General features: G+C 35.4%; 1 protein-coding gene across 1 annotated transcript in view; it reads left to right on the top strand.

The window, feature by feature from the left end:
* The window catches only part of pes (pescadillo), a 29,396-nt gene extending 18,675 nt beyond the window's left edge, over positions 1-10,721 (top strand). Inside the window, exons 7-15 of the mRNA XM_052097848.1 lie at positions 1,282-1,398; positions 2,432-2,509; positions 2,620-2,709; positions 5,684-5,814; positions 8,967-9,092; positions 9,307-9,491; positions 9,570-9,706; positions 9,877-10,044; positions 10,389-10,721. Coding sequence (XP_051953808.1) covers positions 1,282-1,398; positions 2,432-2,509; positions 2,620-2,709; positions 5,684-5,814; positions 8,967-9,092; positions 9,307-9,491; positions 9,570-9,706; positions 9,877-10,044; positions 10,389-10,469 — 1,113 coding nt within the window. The 3' untranslated portion in view covers positions 10,470-10,721. The remainder of the gene's footprint in view (positions 1-1,281; positions 1,399-2,431; positions 2,510-2,619; positions 2,710-5,683; positions 5,815-8,966; positions 9,093-9,306; positions 9,492-9,569; positions 9,707-9,876; positions 10,045-10,388) is intronic.
* The last annotated feature ends 1,347 nt before the right edge of the window (positions 10,722-12,068 follow it).

The following is a 12,068-nucleotide window of genomic DNA, read 5'->3' as shown; positions in this document are numbered from 1 at the left end:
TACACTTAAAATGTACTAGCGTCCAACCAGCGGTGATTATTTTCACCTGCATGTCAGTTTCCTGCAGTGTGTTTTTTTTTTTTTTTTTTCTCTCTCCACCAACCAATCAAAACTTGGTCGGCCAAGACTCTTCTCATCGACTAATGGTTAGTCGACTATCATGGGGAATTTGATTCCCTAAAATTCAGTCATTGTTTTCTCACACCTGTGTTGTTATAACCCTATGACTTTTCTTAACACACAGGGAGAAATTGTGCATGTCATACAATTTATGGTGTCTACCTCTTCAATCTGCAAAAGAATGCAAATGTATAATTCAGAAGTCTAATAAAACAGAGAACAGAACTTACTAAAGTTGAAGTTGAAGAATTGATGCATTTCTATGCCCAGCATTATTTTTTGGAACGGAGCACTTGAAAATCATACAGAAACACACAGGAGGCTACAGGCAGCCGCAGTCATATGTGTCCTAACCTGACTGCAAAAGACATGCAATAAAATGTATATTTTCTTTGTTAATCAGAGTTTTTGTACTAGCCTCCAGTGATGAGCAATGGTACGTTCTGTCGTTCGCTTGTTTTCTGTTTTTGGCATCGAGCGTGCGTAACTCTGTCCACTGTAAACTGGCACCGATCCAAAATCATAAAAAAAAATAAAGATGGGCATAGAAATGCATCAATTCTTCAACTACAATCTCTTTAAACATGTTTAGTAAGTTCTGTTCTCTGTTTTGTGTGCAGTTGTGTTATGTTGTCGCTATCCCTGTGGCGGTCCTGTTTTTAGATAAAACAAGCTTTTGCTTGAAAGCCCCAATGTTGCGAGGGAGCTGTGTGAAGGCACCACGAGATCAATGATCAGTGAACATTTTCACTAAATGTACATTACATTTTGGTTTGTTTCTCACCAAACATTATTGTATGCTTCCACAATAATCATGAGTCTCATGGAATAATGTTTTTGGTGAACTATCCCTTTAACATTTTCACACGTGTCACAATAGGAATGTTATCTTAGTTAAGAGGATGTATATGGGAGTGACTGTGAAAGAACGATAAATATTTGAGGTGGGCGACAAACTCAATATCAACATTGATTTGTATCATAGTTTTTGTTTGCTACGTTATTGATTGATTTTTATAGGTTGTGTGTTAGGCCTCTGAACTAAATGTAAGTTTTGTGTGCAAGAACATGCCAGATATAAAGTCTGTCTTATTAAAGGTTGTTCAAAATATGATGAATAAATTAAATGTATTAACATGTCCCTATCTCTGCTCTCCTCAGCACCCTACAGATGTGGACTACAGAGTGATGGCCACATTTACAGAACTCTACACAACTCTTTTCGGCTTTGTCAACTTCCGCCTTTACCAGACTCTCAACCTTGTCTACCCACCCAAGGTACCGCACACTAAAGAAATATCTACATACTGCCTGGCCAAACAAAAAGTTGCCATTTGGATTTTAAATGATAGTTGTGGTCTGGGGTTGCTTCAGTTGGTCGGGTCTAAACTCATCAATGTTATGCGTCAATAAAATAAATTCAGCTGAGTATCTGAATGTTCTGAATAACCAGGTTATCCCATCAATGGATTTTTTCTTCCCTGAAATATTCCTGGACTACAATGGCAATTTTCATTGGGTTTAAATTGTGAAAGAGTGATTCAGGGAGCATGAGGAATCATTTTCAAATGTGAATTGGCCACCAAAGAGTCCTTAATTTAACTCCCTTGAAAGTCTTTGGGATGTGCTGGAGAAGACTTTACGGAGTGGTTTGACTCTCCCGTCGTCAATACTGCCTTTAGCTTTGATTATGGCGCACATTTGTCATGGCACTGTTTCGACAACCTTATGCAACCTCACAACAATTATTTCCACCCAGAGTTACATACATTTTTGGTCGAGGTCTTGTATTGATGACAGAGTTCAACCACTCTGTAAAGTCTTCTCCAGCACATCCCAAAGACTTTCAATGGGATTAGGGTCAGGACCCTGTGGTGGCCAATTCATGTGTGAAAATGATTCCTCACGCTCCCTAAACCACTCTTTCACAATTTAAGCCCGATGAATCTTGGCATTGTCATCCTGGAATATGCCCATGTCATCAGGAAAACAAAATTACCTGGCCATTCAGTACATTCAGATACTGAGCTGACTTCATTTTACTGTTGCATAACGTTGCTGAGCCTAGAGGTGACCAATTGAAGCAACTCCAGATCATAACCATTATTTAAATCCAAACTGTATATTTTTATTTTTTATTGGCCAGGTAGAGTATTTGCTCTGATTAAAGGTCAAGGATGTACTTTCTTTAAAAACAGTTAGTCCAGCCCTAAACTTACTCCATTGCTTAAGCCAATGTTGCTATTTGGATGCCGAGCAGAATTGGTTTGGTTTCATTGAATCTGGTGTTTTATTTTATGTTTCATGTTAGCTTGATGGTCAAGGCGAGATGAATCTCAAATCAGAGTCGGATGAAGATTATGCCCTGGATTCTGAGAGCTATACAGAGGTACAGATTAATTAATTATGTTCTCTTTTCCTCCTTTATAACATTTGGCACAAGTTAATGTTGATATCGGTGTGCTCAATGACGTGTCTTTTCCCTAACTCTCCCTCCAGAAACTGTCTGCGTTGAGTGCTAGTTTGGCACGTATGGTCCCATTAGTGGAGGAAGAGGAGACAGCGCTGGATCATTTTCCTGCTGAAGGGGTGAGAATTACTGCTGTCTTTATTACTGTGAACACTTACTGTACCTGATAAAAATAATCTCTGGACGTTCTGCACTACAAGGCAGTACACTTGCAAAACAAAGTACCAACAGTATTACGTTAGTACCATGTTTTTTGGACATGGTGCATTAGTAGTACCATGTTTTTTGAGGCTAGGTATCATTAACCATGGTATGCTTTGGTTTCTTGGAACTTTGTAAATTAGGCATGATACATAATTTCCTGAAGCGATACAGAAGCCTCGCGATACGATTAGATTATTTAAAAAAACAAAAACGGCACACAAAATATTTTTCGCTTAAACGTATTCAAGGTTTTGACATGTATTTTAAATCTTAAGTGACACAATAGTGTCTGACATTGGCAACATAAAGCAGAGCTCTATAATAAAGTAACTTAATCAACAACACTGCATTTATCAGCAGATTGTTATAAGAAAAACTCACAATTTTCATGTTTTTCTTGAGAATAATTAGTGTCTTCATTCTAGTCATTTGAATAGCAGTTTTCACACTGCACATAGTTTCAAAGCAGCATTTATAAAATCATGCCTTGAAGTCTTAAAGCCCCCCAGTGGGCAAGCTAAAGGTGACTGGTAAAATAATTCAACTCCTTTCAATAGTTAAGTGTGGGGGGGGGGGACTTCAGAGGAACTTGACCTCTGGCTTTATATTATATGTACATAAATACAATATTGTTTGGCGGTATATGCAAAAAACGAGCGACAAGTTTTTTTTGCCCGCTTTACGGTTTCACTTTGAGTTTAAACTTTAGCGGTCTTACCAGCTCAATCTGTGCGCGCATGTGTTGTGCTCATAGCCATTTATATTTCAACGTCAAAATTGTAATCGCGGGTTTCTTTTGTTGTTTTTAAGAAGCTGTTTTTTTTTTATCGTTATGAGCGTCTTGCTGCATGTGATCATGCTAATTGTCAGCTGGGAGAGGCTAGCTGATAATTGCAACTTGCTGCTGCTATTTCTGCCTCACAAATCCACAGATTTGCGCGATGTCTGCGTAAATAAAACACGTTTAATGTACTGTAGCACCAGGATGCAAATTCGACAAGCTGTCATCCTACAATTTACTTGACCTTTGCCATCGGACTTCTAGCTCAACTCGTTTATGTAGACTAGTTGCTCTGTTTTCCTGCGAGCGCTCGGCGCCGCCTCTCCAGGGAGGAAACTGTTTCGAAGTTCTCAATGTTGCATTTCGTGGTTTTAATTACATTTATGTATTTTTGTAACATACAATAGTTTTTACACCTCTGATGTAAATATTATGGTATATGAATATACCAATCATTCAGTGCCATGATAAATAACAAAGTAGCGTGGTTTTAACTTATTAGTACTTTTTTGTAGGGATATCAGAATGTTATTTACTTAATAAAACTGATCTAAGAATATAGACAAAAATAGGACTTTAAAACCAACACATAATACTATTTCAGTTAATTTAATAATTGTAATAACAAAAACATTTTATTTGTATAGCACACTTTATTTACATAATTCAGAGTAGTTCATAGTACATTTACCATGAAAAAATACACACAAATATACTACAATGAAAAAATAATAATAATAAAACAAGAGGAACTGAGAGAAGTACTAAATATATTTAGTTATTTATTTTACTTTACCATGGTAATACTAGGGTATTATTTGATGTATCTTGGAACACCATGTAAATAATATTGTATATTTTTAGATGGTAATCATTCAGTACCATGGTATAACCATCTTAAGAGTTTTTGTAGGGCTTTAAGTAAAGAAAATTAAATGTACTTAATGAAATTGTGCTAAAAAAACTAAATAAAAATAGAAGACTTTTATACTTTTGTGAGAGAATCATTTAAATGTATTTATTATTATTAGGGGGCCTGGGTAGCTCAGCAAGAAAAGACACTGACTACCACACCTGGAGTCGCAAGTTTGAATCCAGGGTGTGCTGAGTGACTCCAGTCAGGCTTCCTAAGCAACCAATTGGCCCGGTTGGTAGTGTCATGTTAACCTACACGTGGTCACTATAATGTGGTTTTCGCTCTCGGTGGGGCACGAGGTGAGTTGTGCGTGGATGCTGTGTAGAATAGCGTGAGCCTCCACACACGCTATGTCTCAGCAGTAACGCAATCAACAAGCCACATTATAAGATATTCAGATTGATTATCTCAAACGTGGAGGCAACTGAGATTCGTCGCTACACCACTACGAGGACTTGGAGCACATTGGGAATTGGGCATTCGAAATTGGGGAGAAAAGGGGAGAAAATCCCCCCAAAAATAATAATTATTATTAAAAATAAATACACAAAAATACATTTTATTTGTGTAGCACACAAAATGCAGGAAGTAGTCAGAAAATATTTAAAACAAGCATGAAAAAATAACATTACAATAAAATTATAAACTAGAATAACAATAAAAGTGTAATATTAAAAAAGAGGAAATGAGGAAAAAAAATCTAATTAAATACAATGACTAAATATTGTGACTTTAATACATTACTAATAAATGTAATCAAAGCTGTATTTTTTTTCTTAAAGCAGGCTTAAACTAAACAAACAGTGGTGTTTTTGTTGTGCTGTTTTGGTGCAAACTTTAAATTCCTCTTAGTTTGCTAAAGCATGCATACCCTCCGTAAGTTGCATAGCTGCATTAATTCACAAAGACTTTCCACAAATCAAGTTACGCATAACGTGTCACGAGAGTGTCACATTGTTATAATGCTTTAGTTACATATCACTAGCCGAGACCCAATGAAGCGTTTAACTCAGAGTTGTTTATACTGTGATTGTTTCTTTGGACTTACATTCTCATGTTTCATGTTCACTGAGGGAGCCTGTTACTATGGTTGCACAATGAAGGTGTTAAAAAAAACCATCATATTGAAACCCATGTGCAACTCCAGGTGACCTTTTGTCCTCATTATCCTCATATACACTTGTGATTTCAGGAGGACCTGGAGAAGATGGAGACGAGGGAGAAGGCAGAGCTGGAGCTAGACAATCAGAAGAAGCTCTTTGAAGGCCTCAAGTTTTTCCTCAACAGAGAAGTTCCCAGGGAATCACTGGCTTTTCTGCTCAGGTGAATGAATGTGACATACCAACCCTTTTATGTCTAATGGGTTCTCAGGGACCCTCTATTAATGGGTACAAATTGGTGGCCCATTACTTTTTTAATAAAGACTCCCAAGTCCTATGCTCTTTAGAGACAGAACAATTAGACACTGTAAACTATTATCTATCATAAAATGAACTTTGCATGGAATGTAGCTTGATAGATTCATGCCAAAGTCTGTACTCTCCCTCCTCAAAAAGGGATTTTGGCCTGCCCCACCTCAGAGGTATTTGCCTTTTTGACTGTATTAAATTTAACATTTAAAATGGGGAAAAAAAGTGTTTTACAATTGATTAACTGACCCTTTCTCTAAACTCCCTTAAGAATGAATGGGGGACACGTTTTTGGCAAATTATTCTCAGAAACACAATTGATAATATTCTTACGTGTGCTGGAATGAAGAGTGACATTGTAAAGCATATTTATCTGATGTTTTTTGAAGAAGAAATGACTACATTTCTGAATTATTTGATGGTGATAACACACCTGATAACATTTAGTGTAGGTGAACAGAACTGCTCATAACATCTCATAACACACTCACTAGATGACGTGAACTCTTTATTTACCATCGCCTTTACGAAGATCAATACATAAATTAATTAACGTTAAGTTATTAAACACTGCATGTATATTCTGTACGTACCGTGTGTCACTGTTACAAGTGTCCCAGCAGCAGCGTTTTAAATTTTTGGGAAAATTTATATAAAATTTAGCTTAAAACTACTCAAACTTTACTCCCATATATTCTAGTTGGAAAAAGTAAGCAATTGTCATGTTTCTAAAACAGGATTGGTCAGAAACGTTTTTAAGGTGGGGCTTAGCCAATGGTCAGTTGTTAAAAATATACACTACTGTTCAAAACTTTTGAAACACTTGAATTAAATGTTTCTCATGATCTTAAAAATCTTTTGATCTGAAGACATATGCTTAAATATTTGAAATTAGTTTTGTAGACAAAAATATAATTGTGCCACCATATTAATTTATTTCATTACAAAACTAAAATTTTATTAAAAGAAAAGTTTTTGAAATTGATGACAGACCAAATAATAAAGAAAAGTAGCCAGTAAGTGCCTAACATGGATAGGAACTCCTTCAATACGGTTTAAAAAGCATCCCAGGGTGATGCCTCAAGAAGTTGTTTTTGAGAAAATGTCAAGAGTTCATGTCTGCAAATTCTATGCAAAGAGTGACTACTTTTAAGGTGTTAAAATATAGCACAGTTATATAGCATTTAGTTTAGTCACTACATAATTCCCATAGTAACATTTATGTTATTCCATAGTTTTGATGACTTTAATATTATTATAAAATGTGAAGGAAAAAAATTATAATAAGTGTTTCAAATCTTTTGACCGGTAGTGTATATTTAATTATTTTCATTTAACTAGGGCTGCAACTAATGATTATTTTGATAATGGATTAATCTAACAATTAGAATGATTATTCAGCAACAATTAATCATTAGCTCTTAACAAATTATTCAGCTTGTGCCTAGACATAAAAGGTTGGATGAAACATGCTTACTAACAATGGAGGACAAAATCTTTAAAAATACCTCTAAATGACATTCACTGAATTAAAGGGAAAAATACTTTTTATTTACTGCAAAAAAATCCTGTTATGATCAAGTGTTTTTGTCTTGTTTTCCATTTAAAATGGTCTAAAAATCCTTAAACAAGATTAGGGCTGCAACTAACGATTATTTTGATAATCGATTAATCTAACGATTATTAGACCCACTATTCGCTGATTATTGTAAAGATTAATCATTAGCTCTTAACCGATAATTCAGCTTGTATCCCGACATAAATGGTTGGTTTAATCATGCTTACTAACAATAAAGAGGACAAAATCATCTTTTAAAAATACCTCTAAAAGACATTCACTGAATTAACAGGAAAATAAATACTTTTAAGTTTAATTCAGTAAAGAAATTCACTGCAAATATCCTGTTATCAAGTGTTTTTGTCTTTTTTCCATTTAAAATTGTCTAAAATACTATTTATTTATTCAAGACTATTTTATTTATTATAATATTATAGACTTGCTTTAAGAGAATGAATCTTAACTATACATTAAGTGTATTTTGTATTCAAGTGTGTTTTTTTTCACATGGTTATAGTTCTGCGAGTGCAGTAAAGACTAAATATACTTGTATTCAAGATTTATTCTCTAAAAGCAAGTCTAAATATCATCTATGCTGGTTCTCAGGTGAATGCATCTTTTTTTTAAAGGATTTTTAGATATTTTAAAATATTTGCATTTATTATATTGTATTCAACATTCTCAGATAACAATTTTTTTCTTCTGCAGTACAGCTGCTAAAGAAAATGTACATTGTTTTAAAGGAGTTTTAGATATTTATATTGGAAAACAAGACATAGCAACAACAAATCTAAAACATATTTTGTTGAATAATGGGCGAAGACTTCCTTCTCTCACCTTTCTGTTCACTTCAATCAATCTTTAACTAAAAAACAAACTCCATCTTATTAATAAAGCTGCATATTGCCAATTTTCTTAACGATAAGAAATGCACTGTGACACATATATTATGATTCAATAAGTCATGAGACATCACGTTATAATCTAGCTGCATTTAGCGTGCGCACTCGAGGGACAAGCGTCCCCGTGACAGAATGTGCCGCAGCCGGGTGCAGTTTCAGTCTCTCCCCCGAACGGGACATTTGCGCAATTCATAGAAGAGGTGCTGACCGCACAGAGAAATGCCATTTTCGGAGTTTTAAGTTATTTACATGATTTGCTTCCATATTGTTTGAACTTTAATAAAGCTATAATGCTTTAATATAACTGCATTTAAGATGTAATACCATGTTTTCTTAAAAGATCTCCAGCTCCACAATGAGAGTGCTTTTGTATTTTTGCATTATAATTTCCTCATACTTTGTGATCTATATCACCTGAAGCTGTTTGGAAAGTTCTGGATGCATACATACATGCATACATACTCGCACGCACACAGGATGTGTGTCTTTTTAGTTTGTGTATGGCCATAGTTTTGTTTTAGGTATGTATACTTGGGCTTTATTTGTGGTATTGGTTTTAGAAGTTCTGTTTTATCAGAATGTAATTAATGTATTGTATGTGTGCAGGTGTTTTGGTGGACAGGTGTCCTGGGACAAATCACTGTGCATCGGCAGCACATATGATGTCACAGACGAAACGATTACACATCACATTGTGGACAGACCCAACATTGACAAACAGTATATCAACAGGTCAGAAACAAACTTCTTTGTCTCTATTTGTATACAGTTTATATTTTAAAAGCATTTTTAAATTATGTATTACAATGTAATGCCATTTTTTCATCTAAGTCTTATGCAGTCATTACAGAAATCTTTCCCAGAAATATTCTGAAGCAAATTAGAGTCTAACGGATGTATGTTCTTGCACTCAAGTAGACATGGAATTATTGTCATTACTTTGCAGATACTACATTCAGCCCCAGTGGGTGTATGACTCGGTAAATGCCAAGATAGTTTTACCCGTAGAGGAATACTTCCTGGGTGTTACACTGCCCCCCCATCTGTCACCGTTTGTGCACGAGACCGAGGGAGATTACGTACCACCTGAGAAACTCAAACTCATGGCCCTGCAGAGAGGAGAGAAACCAAGTGAGTTTTTAAAATCTTGTTTGTTTATTATGTGTGTTTGTTGTTTGATTATTTACTTGACAAACAACCTCTTCACAGATACAGAAGAAGAGGAGGAGGAGGAGGAAGAAGAGGATGATGATGATGAAGATGATGATGATGAAGAAGCTGAGGAAGAGGAAGCTGAAGAAGAGGCAAATCTTGCCAAAATGGAGCAGAAGAGATCTCAAGGAAAGGTAAAGTTAAAACTCTAAGGCATTGGTTAAAGAAATGATTCATATGGAAAATGAAAAAACTTGTTTGGAGGACTATGAGTTTTGAGTGTTTATATAAGTGTTTTTGATCTTGCATGAAGAGAAAAATGTAGATTTGTGTACAATGATGTCATGTGCTGGTTCTCCCTCAGAGCTTGCCAGTAAAGGTGACCCCTGGTAAAGTTAAATCAGAGAACCGCATGAGAGTAGCAGAAGAGGAGAAAGCAGAGGAGAAGAGACTTGCCATTATGATGATGAAGAAAAAAGAGAAATACCTGTATGACAAGATCATGTTTGGCAAGAAAAGAAACATCAGAGAGGTAGGTACCTTTTTAAAAACGGCTTTCTGAAGAAATAAGAAATATCATGTGAATCCTTTTGAATGACCTGCATTTATGTATAAAGTTGTTTTAAAATCTGGTTTCATCAACAATAAAAGTGATTTTATTGTCTTTGTACATATTGAATACATCATTAAAACATGGACCCCCTATGCTGCCCGTAGTGTCTAACCTGGTGCATTGAATTAACACTGTACTTATTTAACGGCTATCAATGCCCTTTTAAGGGTACTTGACCCACGTTTGGCTCATTATTTAAGCTCCATTAACCTTGATAGACTTCATTGTTCATTAATCTAATGCACCTTCACACCTTCCAACAGGCGAACAAACTAGCAGCTAAGAGGAAAGCTCATGATGAAGCCAGCAAAGTGGACAAAAAGAAGAAAAAGACGAAGTCTTGAAGGACCGGACTGGTTTTTATATGTATTGAAATGGCTTTTGTTCTGTCAAGAGACTCTGTTAATAACCATTCAGGAGTGTTTCCTCATATTTCAGCTCAAACTCATTTAAAGAGGATTGTACATGATTCTCTCAACACGTAATTTTACTTATGAAAAACTAGCTTTCATAAACTTACGAACATTTCACTCTGCATTTCTTGTCTATGTTAAAAAAAAATCTAAACTTTGACATATTTCTAATAAACAGAGGAAGATAACTAAAATATTGTTCATTTTGTTGTTGTTTTTTCTGTGTGAATTTGCCATGGAGTTTGAGTGAGGAAAAGGAGTCCACAGATTATGAAAATGCACTTTTAAAGTTGAATTTAAGCTGTCACACCTGCTGCTTAAGCTTTTTTGCTGGTCTGCCATCCTGGGCAAACTGGTGCTCCATATATATGTTTATCTAGTCTATAGTTTAGCTAGTCGAGCAGCCAGTATCCCAGCCTGACCAGCTGAAAAGTACCAAAACCCCTCTAAAAACCAGTAAACAGACCAGCTGAAACCAGACAACCATTTTAGGGTTAAATGTATTCTAGGTTCAATACAAGTTGATAGCATTTGTAGCATGGGTTTAAAGGCAGAAATGTGAAGCTTATGAGTTAAAATTCATAGCAGTAAGTTGTTTAAATTTACATTCTTACAGTCATTTTAGAGGTTAGGTTTTGCTGATACTACATCGTCAACACTCTTAAGTGATTTTATCACACTAAAATCATGATTACATGCAAATTGTTTGTCTTGTGCCTATACTTTTAAAAAAGTATTTTTGCATTCAAAAATTGGCCCCATTCACTTCCATTATTAGTGGTTTAACTGTAATCCAGAATTTAGCCTTTTTATATATATATACATATATGAAAAGGAGGGGCAATTCAAAATAGATTTTTGTGGTAATCAATATTATGCCACAAATGCTATCGATTGAGCTTTACTTGTATTGAACCCAAAACACGTGTTATGATAATTTGATTCATGGGTAATTTTAATAGAATTTACCACTCCCCAAAGGATGTTGAACTGGAATTGGATTAATACAGTGCATCCGGAAAGTACTCACAGCGCTTCACTTTTTCTACATTTTATGTTACTGCCTTATTCTAAAATAGATTAGATTCATTATTTTACTAAAAATTCTACAAACAATACCCCATAATGACAACGTGAAAATTTTTATTTAAATCTTTGCAAATTTATTAAAAATAAAAATTGAAAAAAATCACATGTACATAAGTGTTCACAGCCTTTGCTCAACAAAGTATTGAGCAAAGGCTGTGAATACTTATGTACAAGCACCTTTGGCACCAATTACAGCCTCAAGTATTTTTGTGTATGATGCTACAAGCTTGGCACACTTATTTTTGGGCAGTTTCTCCCATTCGTCTTTGCAGGACCTCTCAAGCTCCATCAGGTTGGATGGGGGAGAGTTGGTGCACAGCCATTTTAAGATCTCTCCAGAGATGTTCAAGTCTGGGCTCTGGCTGGGCCACTCAAGGACATTCACAGAGTTGTCCCATAGCCACTCCTTTGTTATCTTTGCTGTGTGCTTCGGGTCTTTGT

Source organism: Xyrauchen texanus, chromosome 3, assembly GCF_025860055.1.
Source record: "Xyrauchen texanus isolate HMW12.3.18 chromosome 3, RBS_HiC_50CHRs, whole genome shotgun sequence".
Classification (NCBI taxonomy): Eukaryota; Metazoa; Chordata; class Actinopteri; order Cypriniformes; family Catostomidae; genus Xyrauchen; species Xyrauchen texanus.
This window is presented reverse-complemented; position numbering and strand designations above follow the sequence as displayed.